General features: G+C 42.5%; 1 protein-coding gene and 1 long non-coding RNA gene across 18 annotated transcripts in view; one reads left to right on the top strand and one right to left on the bottom strand.

The window, feature by feature from the left end:
• Positions 1–14766, bottom strand: part of KIF13A (kinesin family member 13A) — a 208089-nt gene that overhangs the window by 2519 nt on the left and 190804 nt on the right. For 7 of the 17 annotated variants that reach the window (XM_064597116.1, XM_064597119.1, XM_064597117.1 and 4 more), the window contains 6 exons: positions 12270–12317; positions 10475–10586; positions 9165–9316; positions 8620–8724; positions 8227–8268; positions 1988–2779 (listed from right to left, as the gene is read on the bottom strand). In XM_064597116.1, the coding sequence (XP_064453186.1) occupies positions 1988–2779; positions 8227–8268; positions 8620–8724; positions 9165–9316; positions 10475–10586; positions 12270–12317 (1251 nt within the window). Of the gene's footprint in view, positions 1–1987; positions 2780–4474; positions 7659–7988; positions 8050–8226; positions 8269–8619; positions 8725–9164; positions 9317–10474; positions 10587–12269; positions 12318–14766 lie in introns of those variants that run through there. The other 10 variants (XM_064597121.1, XM_064597131.1, XM_064597132.1 and 7 more) reach the window with 7 other exon arrangements.
• LOC135365524 (uncharacterized) lies at positions 6771–14535 on the top strand. Its single transcript, XR_010413479.1, has 3 exons — positions 6771–6908; positions 10196–10314; positions 14413–14535. It is a non-coding gene; the product is annotated as an uncharacterized LOC135365524 (long non-coding RNA).

Genomic DNA, 14766 nt, shown 5'->3' with positions numbered 1-14766 from the left:
GGGCAGTGACTCCTGGGGCCTTGAATTTTGAAGAGGCTCCCTCAATACCGCTCGGTGAGTCTGCTGCACATTTAGCCTGGAGGAGCACTATTCGAGGGGCACCTGGGTGGCTCAGCCGGTGAAGTGATTTCCTTCGGCTCAGGTCATGATCCTGGAGTCCCGGGATCGAGTCCCGCATCGGGCTCCCTGCTCGGCAGGGAGTCTGCTTCTCCCTCTGCCCCTCCCCCTTCTCGTGCTCTCTCTCAAATAAATCAATAAAATCTTTTTTAATTTTTATTTTTTGGATTTTATTGATTTATTTAATTTTATTATGTTAGTCACCATATAATACATCATTAGTTTTTGATGTAGTGAATAAAATCTTTTTAGAAAAAGAGAGAAGCATGGGGCTCCTGGGTGGCTCAGCCGTTAAACGTCTGCCTTCGGCTCAGGTCATGATCCCAGCGTCCTGGGATCAAGCCCTGCATCGGGCTCCCTGCTCGGCAGGAAGCCTGCTTCTCCCTCTCCCGCTCTCCCTGCTTGTGTTCCTGCTCTCGCTCTCTCTCTGTCAAATAAATAAAATCTTTAAAAAAAAAAAGAGAAGCACTGTTCGAGGGGGAAGAATCAGCCCTTGGACTTCTCGGAAGAGGGCCTGACAGGCCGATGCAGGCCAGCAGGGCAGGTTCTGCCTGAAGACCAGGGTAGAGGAAGCCAAAGACTTTGAAACAAGCGAATGTTTTGTTTCCAAGGACAGTAACCAGTCACTTTACTCTTAGTCTTATGTCGGAGAAAAAGGGGGAAAAAGTCCTTTTTTTTTTTTTTAATTGTAAGGAATCACTGTTTAGGGTTTTTGCAGTATATGGATGAGTGTGCTGTATAAGTGACCACACACTGAAATGTTAAGGGTTAGTTTGGAAAGGAAGTAAAGCTTGTGGGGGAAAAGCCACCAAACCGGAAGAACTTCCTCAACAAAGCAGAGACTGAATGGCAGCACGATGATCTTTCTAGATTATCTTTCTAGTTCTGTCCAAGCTTTGTTTTGCTCCGTCTGGCGCTCCCATACCCCTCGCACAGCTGCAGTGGGGGCGTGGGACCACAACACTGACCCTAAATGGGAAGCAGTGGGGGCGCTCCGGAGCAGAGCCCTCGGAAGTGGACAATCTCTTATTTGTATCATTTGCTCTTCTCCTCAGTACTGTGAGCAAACATCCATTTTGTTCCATTAGTTTAGGAATTACACTAAAAAATTAAACTATGGAACTATAAAATGAAACATTCTAGTAAACCAACCCGCTAACTTCCAAAGCCCAAACTTCAACTGCTCTGGGCACCAAATGACTTGTTTTTTTATTTTATTTTATTTATTTATTTTTTAAGATTTTATTTATTTATTTGACAGAGAGAGAATGAGAGAGCACATGAGAGGGGGGAGGGTCAGAGGGAGAAGCAGACTCCCCGCCGAGCAGGGAGCCCGATGCGGGACTCGATCCCGGGACTCCAGGATCATGACCTGAGCCGAAGGCAGTCGCTTAACCAACTGAGCCACCCAGGCGCCCCTTGACTTGTGTTTTTAATCCCTTCCGTGATGCGTTCCTCCCTCCCCCCACCCTTTTAAACGTGTCTGAAATCCGGATGCATCTGACAATTACTGATGTGAGGCAGTTTAACTGGAAGTATTTTTTTGTTATGACACCTAAACCAATGGTTTCTCTAATAATTATGGAAATGACAGATTTGATAAAACATGATGGATGCTGTCTGGACGCCTTGGGACAGCCAGTAAGAAGCACCACCGGTCCTATATATTCTGTAGTTCCACTCTGACGGAGCCAGCCGGGCAGCGGTGTGAGCGAGCCTGCTCCCCGGGGGGCCCATGCTCCCGGTCAGCGGCATCTGAGGGAATCCCTCCTACTAAGTCACGAGGTGAAGCGCCTCTGGGGGTTGGTGCACAACCAGGCAGGCTCACCAACAGGACAGAACACGAAGGACAGCCTCGGGAATTTATTACCTGGTCACTCTCCGCCGAGGAATGCAGCTGGGCAGGGCCCTGCGGCCCGTCGGCGATACTCTTCTGGTCCGTTTTACTGGGTAGGTTTCTTCTACTTGAAAGCTCTCCCGCAGAAGAGTCTGTCAAACCGTCAAAATCTTTCCCATCGGATACACCCATAAACTCTGTGAAAGAATGGTCCTCAAGGATATTTGTGGTGTGTTCCACGGTCACTTCCCCGGGGTAAAATTCTCTGGCTGGCTGGCCATTTCTGCTGGAGCAGGCATCTTGTTCGGAACAGGAGCCAGTCCTACAGAGGATTTGGGGGTTTTTCTCAGGGATGCTTTGGGGCGATGGGCTCCCTTTGGCTAAGGCACTGTTTTCCTTGAGGGACACCAAAATTATCTTCTCTTTCCCCGAGCCTCTTTCTAGTTCTGTCAACTCTTTGTTTGAGGACGGTCTGAAATCGTGCACCAGCGACGGTCCGTAATGCTCACTGGAGTCCGTATCCTTTGCCTGCATGGCTAGCTGGTCTGAGCTGTCGCTGGAAGGGACCGCCATGTCAGACAGTGTGGCATTGGAGGCACTGTGGGAAAAGTAGCCGCTGGTAATACTGCTGGTCGTGGGGCTACGGGACACTTCTTTCTCCAAGACCCTTGAGTTCATCAGATCGACTTTAGAAGAAAACCACTCCCTGTTCTCCAAGCTGGCGTTGTAAACACTGAAGTCCGCAAACTCCACAGGTACGTAAGGCTGCGAACTTATCAGCTTCCTGTTAAGAGCTTCCAGATCATTTTCCTCCTCCTCAGAGTCCTGTAGTAATGAAGGGAAAAGTCACTCATTAGCTCCTTTCAGCGACTTTATTGTCGAGACAGGTTTCAAATATATTCATATTAAAGGCATTCACATTCACATGTTTAGTGTTGTTTTTTTTTTTCTTTCTTTCTTTCTGAGTTTGGTTAAATCTTGTCAACTATGGTGCATACAAGTACATTATTCTCAGAGATCTGTGAGCATAAACCCATTATCACCTAATATGGAGGAGATTTCTTTCTTTTGTGCTCACTCAGTGCTAATTGGAAATGCTTCCTTCACTGGTTTAAGTGCAGTAGACTTTTAATTAATTTTAATTAATGATTAGTGTTCAGTTGTGATGTTTGCCCTTTTGGAATAAAATGAGGAGAGGGGCAGCTGGAGGCGGAGAAAAGCTGTTGCTTCACTTGTCCTTACATTCCTCACTTTGGGAAGCCAAGTGCAGGTGAGGAAGGTACTTTGTAGAAGGTTTCTGAGCTATTTTATCAGGGGAGAGGGCAGTAAAATCAAGACCTCAACAGTGAAAAGAGCAAAGAACACAATTTCAACACCCGTTCCCAGTGTTGTATTAAACATCATAGGGCTGTAAAATACTAAGAGTGTTACAGTTAACACTTTCTAGGGGTTTGGAGAAGCACCGTTAGAGGATTTGGCCAGAGGTGAGGAAGGTACTGAGACATCACTGAAAATCTCCTTTATCAAAGAGCTTTAGAATTCTGTTTGTAAAGACTAGTAAATATGCAGAAGTGGGTATTCTTAACACCCCAGTCTGTCCCTGAATGGATGATTCTTCTGTATTTGGTAGAAAACAGTATAAAGCATGTGGATGTTTTATGTTCAAATAAAAATAAATGATAAATGATGCCTGGCTGCCTCAGTCAGTAGAGCATGTGGCCTTTGATCTTGGGGTTGTGAGTTCGAGCCCCACAGTGGATGTAGAGCTTATTTAAAAAGAAAAAAAAAATGATATTACTATCTAGCATTTTAATTACCCTCATAAACATCTGATGACATTGCAAATATTCCTTTCCTCTTACAACATGACTTTCAATGAGTATTCATCAGGCATCCACTATATGCCAGCCATTGTCCTAAGAACTGGGAATACCAGTGTTGAGCAAAAACAGGCACGGTCCCTGCCCTCATGGTGTTACGGCTTTGGGTCCTTGCTCTTAGGACAATCCTGGACCCTGATTCGGTGGATGGAAATTTCTTTCTTTTTTTTTTTTCAAAGATTTTATTTATTTATTTGACAGTGAGAGACACAGCAAGAGAGGGAACACAAGCAGGGGGAGTGGGAGAGGAAGAAGTAGGCTTCCTGCTGAGCAGGGAGCCCAACGCAGGGCTTGATCCCAGAACCCTGGGATCATAGCCTGAGCTGAAGGCAGACGCTTAACGAATGAGCCACCTAGGCGCCCTGGTGGATGGAAATTTCATTCAGTATAATAACAGGGAGACTGTGAAGACCTGCAACCAAAACATTAACCTTACTCATTAAAGGATCATTTCAAGAGGTCGAGGACAGAGAGAGGATGGGAAAGAGGAAGAAGAGCATGAGCGAAGGATATGTCAGATGGCAGTTCACAAATGAACATCAATTTCATCTGCTGCATTTTATAGTAATAATTTATTATTTATAATATTATAAATATATTATAGGTGTCCCTATAGTAATAATTTCTTTTGCGTAAGATGCTAACTACCTAAATCAATACCTTAATGCTCTTCAGTGCTCCTTAGTTTTTAAAATAACTTGAATATACATTACATAAAAGCATCAGGTGTCTTAATTCCATGGCTATTAATCAAAGGTGACTATCAAATATCAGCGATAAAAAATTCCAGAAATTAGCAAAACAAAATTTTGGCAACACTAATCTTGCCATCTTATTTTTAGCTACATTTCACATTAGGTAGCACTGTCAAAAGAGGGGGTGGGGAGAATGTTTGGAAAGGAGCAAAGATTGGACAGAATTGAATCAGTAGCTTTTGCCTGTATTTTCTACATTCTCTACTTGACATGTTTAGACTGAAAATTGAACGTCTAGTGTTTGCATCTTTATATTTCCTTTTTTTTTCCTTTTTAAGTAGGCTCCATGCCCAACGTGGGGCTCGAACTCACTACCTGAGATCAAGAGTCAGAGTTGCATACTCTCCCGACTGAGCCAGCCAGGTGCCCCCGCCCCCATATTTCCTTCTGATTTAAGCTGGCAAAGATATATAATTCCCCAAGCCCAGGAGTCTTTGATGCAATTAATTACTGAAAAGTTAGTTGCTGCAAGAAAAACCAAATCAGAATGTGAGAATTAGTAATTTGGGGCTCCTTTTATGCCTGGAGTTATTTCTTCTGAAGACTGAGGAAAGGCCTGTCATCCTAAAATACAGCTTTGCTGAATGAAATATTCAATCATGAATTTATTGTGTAGAAACAGGTGCATGCACATTTGTCAAACACATGAAGATAAAAAATTATTCCTAAAGGATGAGAATGAGCTTAGGAAAAACTGAACAGTCTACAAACCCCCCAAGAGATTAAGTTCCAATAGGGATCAGTACACAGTTGTACACTTGGGATGGGAATGGGAGAAGGGGAATGACCCAAAGAGAGAGGCTAGCGGAGTAGGGACAAGTAATTCCAGAAAAAAAGAAAACTTAGTAGAGATGAAACGTTTCCCAACAGGTAAACAGACTGAAGGTTTATCAAGTTATTGCCTTCAAGGGGAAAAAGAGAGCACTTAATTGGTTCAAACTGTACCTTAAGGGAATCTGGTTAGATAGACCTTCTACTCCAGAAATATTTATCATTGTATCTGAAAGGAGACTAAGCTTAGCACCTTCTACTATGTCTTAATGATACAAAGAATTAAAACCCTACCTAAAAGTGAAGCATGGAGTCAAGTTCTCAAGCCCTTCTATAGCTACAGTCTTCATGATTTGTTTTTTGCAATTAAGTTTATGCAACTGGTATTTACCTACAGACAAAACAGCTTGATTTTAAAAAGGGATCAAAACCCCCACGAAAGCAGTGACTCCCTGCAAGGAGTTTCACTTAATTAAAGTCATTTTCACTTCTACTGGGATGGAGTCTGTGTTGTCCCTTAGGAAGACGGTCTCTTTTTGGAAGGACTGTATTAGCCTAGGGCCCCAGAACTTCTGTCCATGGTACTAAGATGCTGGCAGCCCTTTCTAGAAACAACAGTAGGGCAATTGAAACTGCACTATTTTGGGGAGCACCTGGAGTCAGTGGGGTCAGCCCAATTCTGCTGAGGGATGGGGTCTTTGTTCTTATGCTCTCATTAACTGTGAGACCCTGAGGCAAGCCACTCATCAAGTCCTTTGTTTCTTCTGTAAAATGGAGAAATAAACCATATGCTGTCTATGCAAGACCCAAGGGAGAAGTGATTTCCTTTACACTCTTCTGCTTCATGACTTAAAAAAAAGATGGACTCCAAAGGCATATTGTCTTTATCTTATTCAAACAAGAGATGAAGTACATTTGTGTATCTTCCCAAATTGATGAGACAACAAACTCTGCTTTAAGAATTAAGGGAGCTATATAATACTCTATTTTATGTGAAACTGTGAAAAATGATTTCAACCTCCTTTGATCAGACCAAACCACTGATTCACACTTTGATTTTTCAAGAATGGAAAAGGAAGGAGAGTGAATGGGGAACAACGTAATAAAGCAGTTTATGCCCATTTGTAAGAGGAGAAATAAAATGAAAGCTTCCCGAAGAGAACCAGAACCTCAGAGCAAGCAATTAAGACTGTTAAAATCTACCAAAACATCCTGGAAAAGCTGCTATCTGAAATAAATCAAACAGTTCAATAGTTTCAAAGATGAAGAGTATTGAGACAGATATCTTTCTCTTATTTAAAAAAAAATTTTTTTAGGTTTTATTTATTTAAGCAATTTCTACACCCAACTTGGGGCTGGAACTCAATGACCCAGAGATCAAGAGTCACATGTTCTTCTGACTGAGCCAACCAAGCACCCTTCTTTCTCATTTTTCTTTTAATTTTGTTGTTGTTGTTTTGAGCCAGATTCTAAGGCGAGTAGAGGCAGATCTCTCAAGATTCCAGCAAGGAAGATGATACCATCAAACCCTGCTCAGCAGACTTCAAGGTGTGTTTGATCACACAGAGCCTAACTGCTGCTTAGGAGTTGCTAAGTTATGAGAAGCTCGTTCTATCCTACCCTCTGCTAGCTGAAAGTCCTGAGATGGGTTTTATCTAAAAACATTACAAGGAAAGTAAACGATGAGGCAAACTCTGTCAACAGTGAAGCCATCTGCTGGGCAGATCCAGAAGGGTCATCCAGCAGTCTCTCAATGGGATGTTCTACCAAAATGTGTCAGTAACAGAGGTTTAAATTTAGTAGCCATGCAACATGGTGGCAAGTTCCACATCAACCAACAGACAGATCCAATAAGCCAGAGAGCCAGAGAGTTTGAAGGGATAACGAACTGGCCAGTTGGCCTTTTTTAGCCCATGCCGCAGCTTTATTAACTAAGCGGGGGGAGGTCAAGTAAGTGACTGAGCAGTTCATTAGGATCCAGAGATACATGGGCAGCTGTTGACGTTCACCCTCTTCTGCAGTAGGAACTGCGATGGGGACTTGGGATAGAGGGGCCAGGGGAACACAGAGGCAATGGTGGGGAGAGGGACAGAGGTGCGGGGGAAATGGTGTCTTCTCTTCTGTCCTCAGTGGACAGGAGTAATGAGAAGGTCATTTCTGAAGATCTGCTAGCACTCCACGCATGCAGGTGGGTGGCCGACCACATCTCCAGGGTAACTTCCGGTTGTGCATCAGCAGCACGTTTTAGAGCCGTTAGAGGACCTCACACCAATGAGTCCTTGGACGGGGTCAGCCATGCTGCGGGCGGGAGAGGAAATGTCCTGTGCGCTGCCCACAGATCAGACCGCGCACAGACGTGAACATCAGGCAGCTCCGTCTCGCTCGGAGCTGCTTCACTGTTTCAAAGCCCATGAAGCCACAGGAAAGTGAAAGCTGAGACACAAAATAAGACAACTCTTTCCAGACCCGAGAATACGGTTTGTTTGTTTTTTATGTTTTTTTTTAACTGAGGTATCATTGATAATTCGAAGTGCCTGGTATACAGCGTCTTAAAAACTACACTCAAATCGATAATTTGAAAACCAAGCGCTGGGGAATGACTGTTTTACAGGCAAAGTTTCCACCTACCTGTGGATGAAGTACAGATAAGTCATCCCCAAAGCAAGACCGACACCAGTGGGGTTGGGACCTATTTTGCCAGCAAATGAGAACAGGCGACCTGAGATGCCGAGCAGGCGGTGGGGGCACCAAGGGCTCGTAGCGGGGCTACAAACTACAGAATAAGCTGGACAAGGGCATCAGGCAGCATCAGGCAACGCGGAAGGAGCTTTCAAACACACCCACGGCTAAGTGCATGATTACTCACTCCAAGTAGGTGCAACTCCTCTAGGTAGATTAACTTCAGAATCTGGGCAATGTGCATCGGCACATTAGAAAGATTCACAATCAGTGACGGTGATCTCATTTACACTTTTTAAAGACCAGAACCCGGAAGAGTGCCCTTTCCCCCCTTTCTAAGCAGGCTGCTACTGAGCAAAAAGATAAATAAAACCGAATGGACACTTAGGAAAAAACCACAGGTCATGGCCACACTCATGCAAGATTTCATTACCGGTGATCACGTTAAAAGAAAAGCAAAAAGCAAAGCAAAAAGACCCAGTCCATTCTCTTCACGCCTCCTACGGGATCTGGACGAGCGTCTGTGAAAGGGCCTCAACCCACCACCAGGCAAGACGACAGAAGCGGTTCCCGAACTTACAATCTCCTTCTCGTGCTTGCTACTGTGTTCTACTGGTATACTGCTGCCCTCGCCTCCGGAGGGCACAGTGCAGCCCGGGCTACGTGCCTGAGGTGGAGGCATGCTCTGCAAAGGTCAAGACACACAGATGCATCACATACAGAAGACGCCGACAGCCCAGATACACAGCAAGTACGTGCCGGTTAGAAAAGCAGCGCGAACACGTCTACTCCCGGGCGAGGAGTGCACCCTGGCTGCGGTTAAACCACCGACGGACTCTGACGAGACCACACACACCCCACGGCAAATCGCATCCTTGGTTTTATCAACGTAAAAATAAGTAAACAATAAATAAATAACGCCTGTCACGTTTTCCAAACGCCCAGGGAACGGCTCCTTCTCACTTGGAAGAGCCGTAAACGCACAGAAAGGAACATCAAGAGCACCACGCGAGAAACCCCGCCATGACCCCGTGCGACCCACACGCGTCCACAGGCACGGCTCCTGCCCCCCACGCAACACGATTCTGCTCTACTTTCCACACGGTAGAGACGCGCAGCACTTACCTCCTGGCTGAGGAGCGGCCTCGCTTCAAGGGCTATCCTTTTCTTGTGTTCCTCCTTTACAGGCATTAAGGGTTTGAAAAACTTTGGTGGCTGGGGAGAGAATGCTTTAAAAGGACTGACTGTTAAGGCGTGGGGGTTCTCTGATGGACAACCTGGGGAAGACAAACAGGCACGGATTGACGGGCACACCGGAAGCACAGGCATCACCTAGGCACGGGAATATCTGGTTCGACAAAGAAATTACCAGGCTAATATTTGGCTGCAGATTAAAACCGGTGGGGGCAAGAGTGGAGATGTAGCTACCAAGTCCCAAAGAGTCAGCATCGAAGAAAGCAGAAACTGAATTTTCCACCTTCTTTTCAAGATCCCTCTGAAGCGCTGCCTACTAGACCGATTTCAACGCATGCTGATTTTCCGTTGCTCTGAAATTCCGGAGTCTATTAGCCTTCCATACATTTGGGCACATTTTCATTGCAATATCTTATTTTCTATGTTTCTCATTCCATAGTTCCATTTCAGGATCTAGAATGGCACCTTATCGTATCTTTCACTGCGTATAGCACGTAGAGGCTCAGTAAATATTCAAGGAATGGATACTGTCTGCACTTTTTTGCAAGCCCTGTTTTTCCTCAGGCCACCTTCTCCATATGTCTAAGGAAGAACAATTCTGCTCTCCTGCTCTGACTCATTTCTTACTTTTGTGGAGCCTCTTTCCCTCCTTCTGCATTTTCTTCCCAATTCACTGGTACGATATCATTTAGTAGGCAAAATATATGGTGTAAGGTAATAGAACTGATTCACGTTTTCAAAGAATACTATTCGTCTCAGGGCACTGGGAGATTATACAGTTAGGTAATAATGCTGTCACTGATCAAACTCATTTCTGGTACCATTTTTGAAACTGCTTTAGAAATCAAAAAATTCTCATAAAAACTCTTTTGAGTACAAAAAAGCATTACACAGGTAGATACTCTTTTGGTAAAAAATGAAGTCTAACCACAATATAGTAAGATTTGTTTTTGTCTCAAAAGGGACTTCAAATTCAGGAAATGGTGTGGGAAAAATGATTTGAAAATTCTGAAGTGCTACACAAAAAGCCTATTATTATTATCTGGATGATATACCGGATCCAAAAGCAAAAAGAAATCAAGTAAGTGGACATGACATATTCTCTTCAAGAATACAGTTTAGAATCATCCAGCACATTAGAATTTCAGGTTCCTATCTTATTAAATGCCACCTACAAAAGAACTTCCCCCCATGCTTTTCCTAAGAAATTATAAAGAAAGAACACAGAAAAACAATCTCACCACTACTTTCTTTACTCCTTCGAGGCGAATCCCTGGGTAAAGTTCCGTAACAGGCTATATCTTGGTAACTGGAGCTATAGTCAGACATGTCTAATTGGTTCTCTAGCCAACCCTACAAGGGAAAGATACGGGTTAGCTGTAATTAAGTCCCTTTAAAATGAGAAGTGAAGCCCAGATTTGAGTTTTTTCCTATTTTTTAATGGCAGTACATGCTCTTCTTTCTTTTATTTTTATTATAAAGTATTTCAAACATACAGAAAAGTATGAATGGCTGAATAATATGACAAATACTATCATACCCAGGGTAGAGCTAGAGTCTTAATGTTAATAATCCTATCATATTTGTCCAAGATTTAATAAAATTATAACAAATGGAATAAAATCCCCTGAATCCCTAAGGTCCCACCCATTTTCCTCCCTCCCCTGCAAAGGGAGCCACCTTGATAAATTTGGTATGTATCTAGGGTGACTGAATAATTTAGAGACCACAGTGAAACGCTTTTTGGAGTGAATGGGTTCCACTAATAATTTCGCCCGGGTAGCAGGCATACGCTAGGACTGCCCCAGGCAAACCAGACCTGAGAGTTAAAAGGATCAAACTAGCATAAAATATTGGTACACTAAGGAAAGAAAACTCCATTTGTGTATCATATAAACTTATTTAATCTTACGCAACTTCTCAGGAGTTGGCTGCCTAAAAGACTGGATTTTAAACTCTTGATGACATAATCCATGTTTTACTCTTTGAATCACTCAGTCCCTCACATAATAACGTAAATATAATATACGCTCCAAGCAATATTTGCTGAGAAAGGTCATGTTGCAAAATATCCTTATTTTTAGACACCTAATTTGCCTAGTTGAATTAATTTTGATTATGCGATGGTAGATATAATACTTTTTTTTTCCTTTTTTGTTTTTTGTTTTCTTTTTAAATTCACATATAATGTGGGCGCCTGGGTGGCTCAGTTGGTTAAGCGGCTGCCTTCGGCTCAGGTCATGATCCCGGAGTCCCTGGATCGAGTCCCGCATCGGGCTCCCTGCTCGGCGGGGAGTCTGCTTCTCCCTCTGACCCTCCCCCCTCTCATGTGCTCTCTCTCTCATTCTCTCTCTCTCAAATTAAAAAATAAATAAATACATTCACATATAATGTGTTATTGGTTTCAGAGGAACAGGTTTGTGATTCATCAGTCTTTTTTTTTTTTTTAAAGATTTTATTTATTTATTTGACACAGAGAGAGAGAGAACAGTAGGCAGAGAGGCAGGCAGAGGCAGAGGGAGAAGCAGAGTCTCCCCGCTAAGCAGGGAACCCGATGTGGGGCTCGATCCCAGGCCCCTGGGATCATGACCCGAGCCGAAGGCAGCGGCTCAACCGACTGAGCCACCAGGCACCCCTGTGATTCATCAGTCTTATATAACACCCAGTGCTCATTATAACACATACCCTCCTTAATGTCCATCACTCATTTACCCCATCCCCCTATCCCCCTCCCCTCCAGCAAACCTCAGTTGATATAATACTTTCTTAAATCACTGAGTGAGACCCATAAACACACAAATGTTCAATTTGGTGTCGTACTATGCTGGTATGGAAAATATGCTAGGTACAATGTTAACACTGAGTGCATAGCAATTTCACATCAAGTATTTGAACCTGGAAATGGACGCGTGGAGACAATGACCAGCATAAGATTAAGATGGGAAGTCCTGAGATTTTAAAAACACCAAGATACCCTAACTTTTCAGACTTCGACTCTGCTAGTAACCTAGCCATGCCCACACCACAGGTACACACCTTATCATCTTCATCAAAGCCAGAAAGGTCTGGTCGACTGGAGGAGACCTGTAAGAGAGCCATGGTTTCATCAATGTGGTTTATGTATTTAACATAAATTACACAGAAATACAGAAATGTAATGTCACATTTACAGTTGAAGCCTGTATGAAGAGTCTCAACTCCCTCTTCTTTCTACAATCCTCAGGAATAACAACCACACTAAATTTGGGGTTGATTATTTCCATACAGGCTTTGTATAGTTCTTATATTCATAAAATTGATTTATATATAAAAATATATGCACATATTATATCTAAATATAATGTATATGCACATGTAATATATATTTTGCATATTTTTATCATTAAAATAAGTGGTATCTCACCATACATGGTCTTTTTCATTAGTTTCAGAATTTATTTGTTCTATTCTAGATAGGTATCTAAGCTCCTTCTAATTTTTTTCTATTACAAACTCTGATAAAATAAATTATTATTATTGTCCCTAAGTATCACTCTAGCTGTATCCCACAATGATTGACATGTATACCATTTCAACATTATTTAGTTCTAAATCCATCCTATGTTTCTTTTTTATTCTAAGTTTATTTATTTATTAATTTAAGTAACCTCTACACCCAACAAGGGGCTCGAACTCACCACCCCAAGACTGAGGATCGCATGCTCTGATTGAGTCAGCCAGCCAGGAGCCTCCTCCTACGTTTCTATGAGGAGCTCTAAAGGGTATGTGAAGGCTTGGAATCTCTGGGCTGTAGATAACGCATATGCACCTTCAACTCTGCTCTCCCATAGCAATTCTGGGGTTAGCTTATGAAATCCTATAAGAAATTATGCTGGGAATTTATAGATTAGTTTAAGGAGATGTGCCAATTTTTTGGATACTGTGTGTTCCCATCAATGAGCACAGTCTCTCTTTCTGTGAGTTTACGCTTTATTAATGGTGATAGCTGTATTCAGATTTGGTTTTTGTAAGAAAATTCCATTTTGTTGAAGCTTGTTTTACATTTACTGCTATAACATTATTCATAGTTTGCTCTTACACTGTCGAAATCTGTCGTGATACGTCCCTTTTTATTGTCAATAATATTGGAATTAATATCCCAATATTTTCTCTCCTTCCCCAATTAATCTTAACTAGAAGTCAGTCAGTCTATTTGACCAGTCTTTTCAAAAAGCCCACTTTTCAGCTTTGCTGATTCTATTGTTGGTTTTCTATTTCATACATCTCTGTTCTAATCTTCATACACCTTCTTTGAATTTATTATAATTCTGCTCTAGTATTATTACCTTTAAATTTTTTTTATTTTGATTTTGTTTTTTTGATTTAAAAATCTTTTGTCCATAAATACTTCTCTGTGAATCTCTAAAAAATACATTACTCCTCCTCTCTTTAAAAAAACCATAACCACAGGGGTCCTGCCTGGCTCAGTTGGAGGAGCGTGCGATTCTTGAGTCATGAGTTCAAGCCCCATGTTGGATGTAGAGATTACTTAAAAAAATAAAATCTTAAAACAAAAACAAAACTAGAATATCATTATCACATTGTAAAAAATTAAATGATTCCTAGATAGTAACCGATATCCCCCAGTGTTCAAATGTCTCAGACACATTGTCAGTTAATTCTGAATCAGGATCACAATAGTTCACACGTTTTCCTTTTTCTATGTCATTTGTTCCTATAAAGTTTCCCTTTGCTAATGGAGTTCCTTAGGTGTCACTTAACATTCTCTTCTGTCCCCCGTAAATATCAGCAGTCAGATTCAGAGTCTTGATCAGATGTAGGTTCATTTTCTAGGGGGCTAGGAGTGGGGACAGAATACTCCTTTAGGTGATCTGTCTTTACCTTTTAGCACAGATGTTTCCCTCCATGTTTTTTACTCTTCTTTTTAATACAAGATCCACACATCCCTAAGAGTGGCTCTTGTTCTTTCATTTTTCTCTACTGTCTAGCATTCGGCAGTAGAAATGGAATAATAGGGAACTCAGAGCCTAGTTTTCCTCTAAGTACTTCACCTGCATCCCACAAGCACTGATGTGTGTACCAGTTTCTATTTTTCAGTTTACACTGTATGAGTCTCTTATTATCAGTTTCTAAATAACCGCACTGTGGTCAGAAGTAACCTGTATGTACACCACTATAGGGATGTGCTGGGACTGGCTCTGTGGCCTGCTCTGAGACAACGTTTACATACGTTCACCATGTTTTTAATCATTTCCTGGCAATTCTGGAGAGGAACAAGGTAATGATACTGTGCCCTTCCTTGAGAGGATCTTTTATTCTGCTGCTTCTGGAGAAGAGACTGCTTTGAAATTGTCCGTGCACTAGTTTGTCCCGGGACCGTGTCCCCTCCACTAAGCAGTTCCTGTCAATTGGATTTTCTACATGAACTGGTTAAGAATGAGAATCAAATGGTCAATGGAGAGACCACGGACCAGGGAAGCGTGGACACGGAGGTACCCAGCGCTCTATCACACTGACGGGCAGCACAGGAAAA

This window comes from Mirounga angustirostris, unplaced genomic scaffold (assembly GCF_029215605.1).
Source record: "Mirounga angustirostris isolate CCGP_5_RB_7025 unplaced genomic scaffold, mMirAng1.0.hap1 SCAF_8, whole genome shotgun sequence".
Classification (NCBI taxonomy): domain Eukaryota; kingdom Metazoa; phylum Chordata; class Mammalia; order Carnivora; family Phocidae; genus Mirounga; species Mirounga angustirostris.
This window is presented reverse-complemented; position numbering and strand designations above follow the sequence as displayed.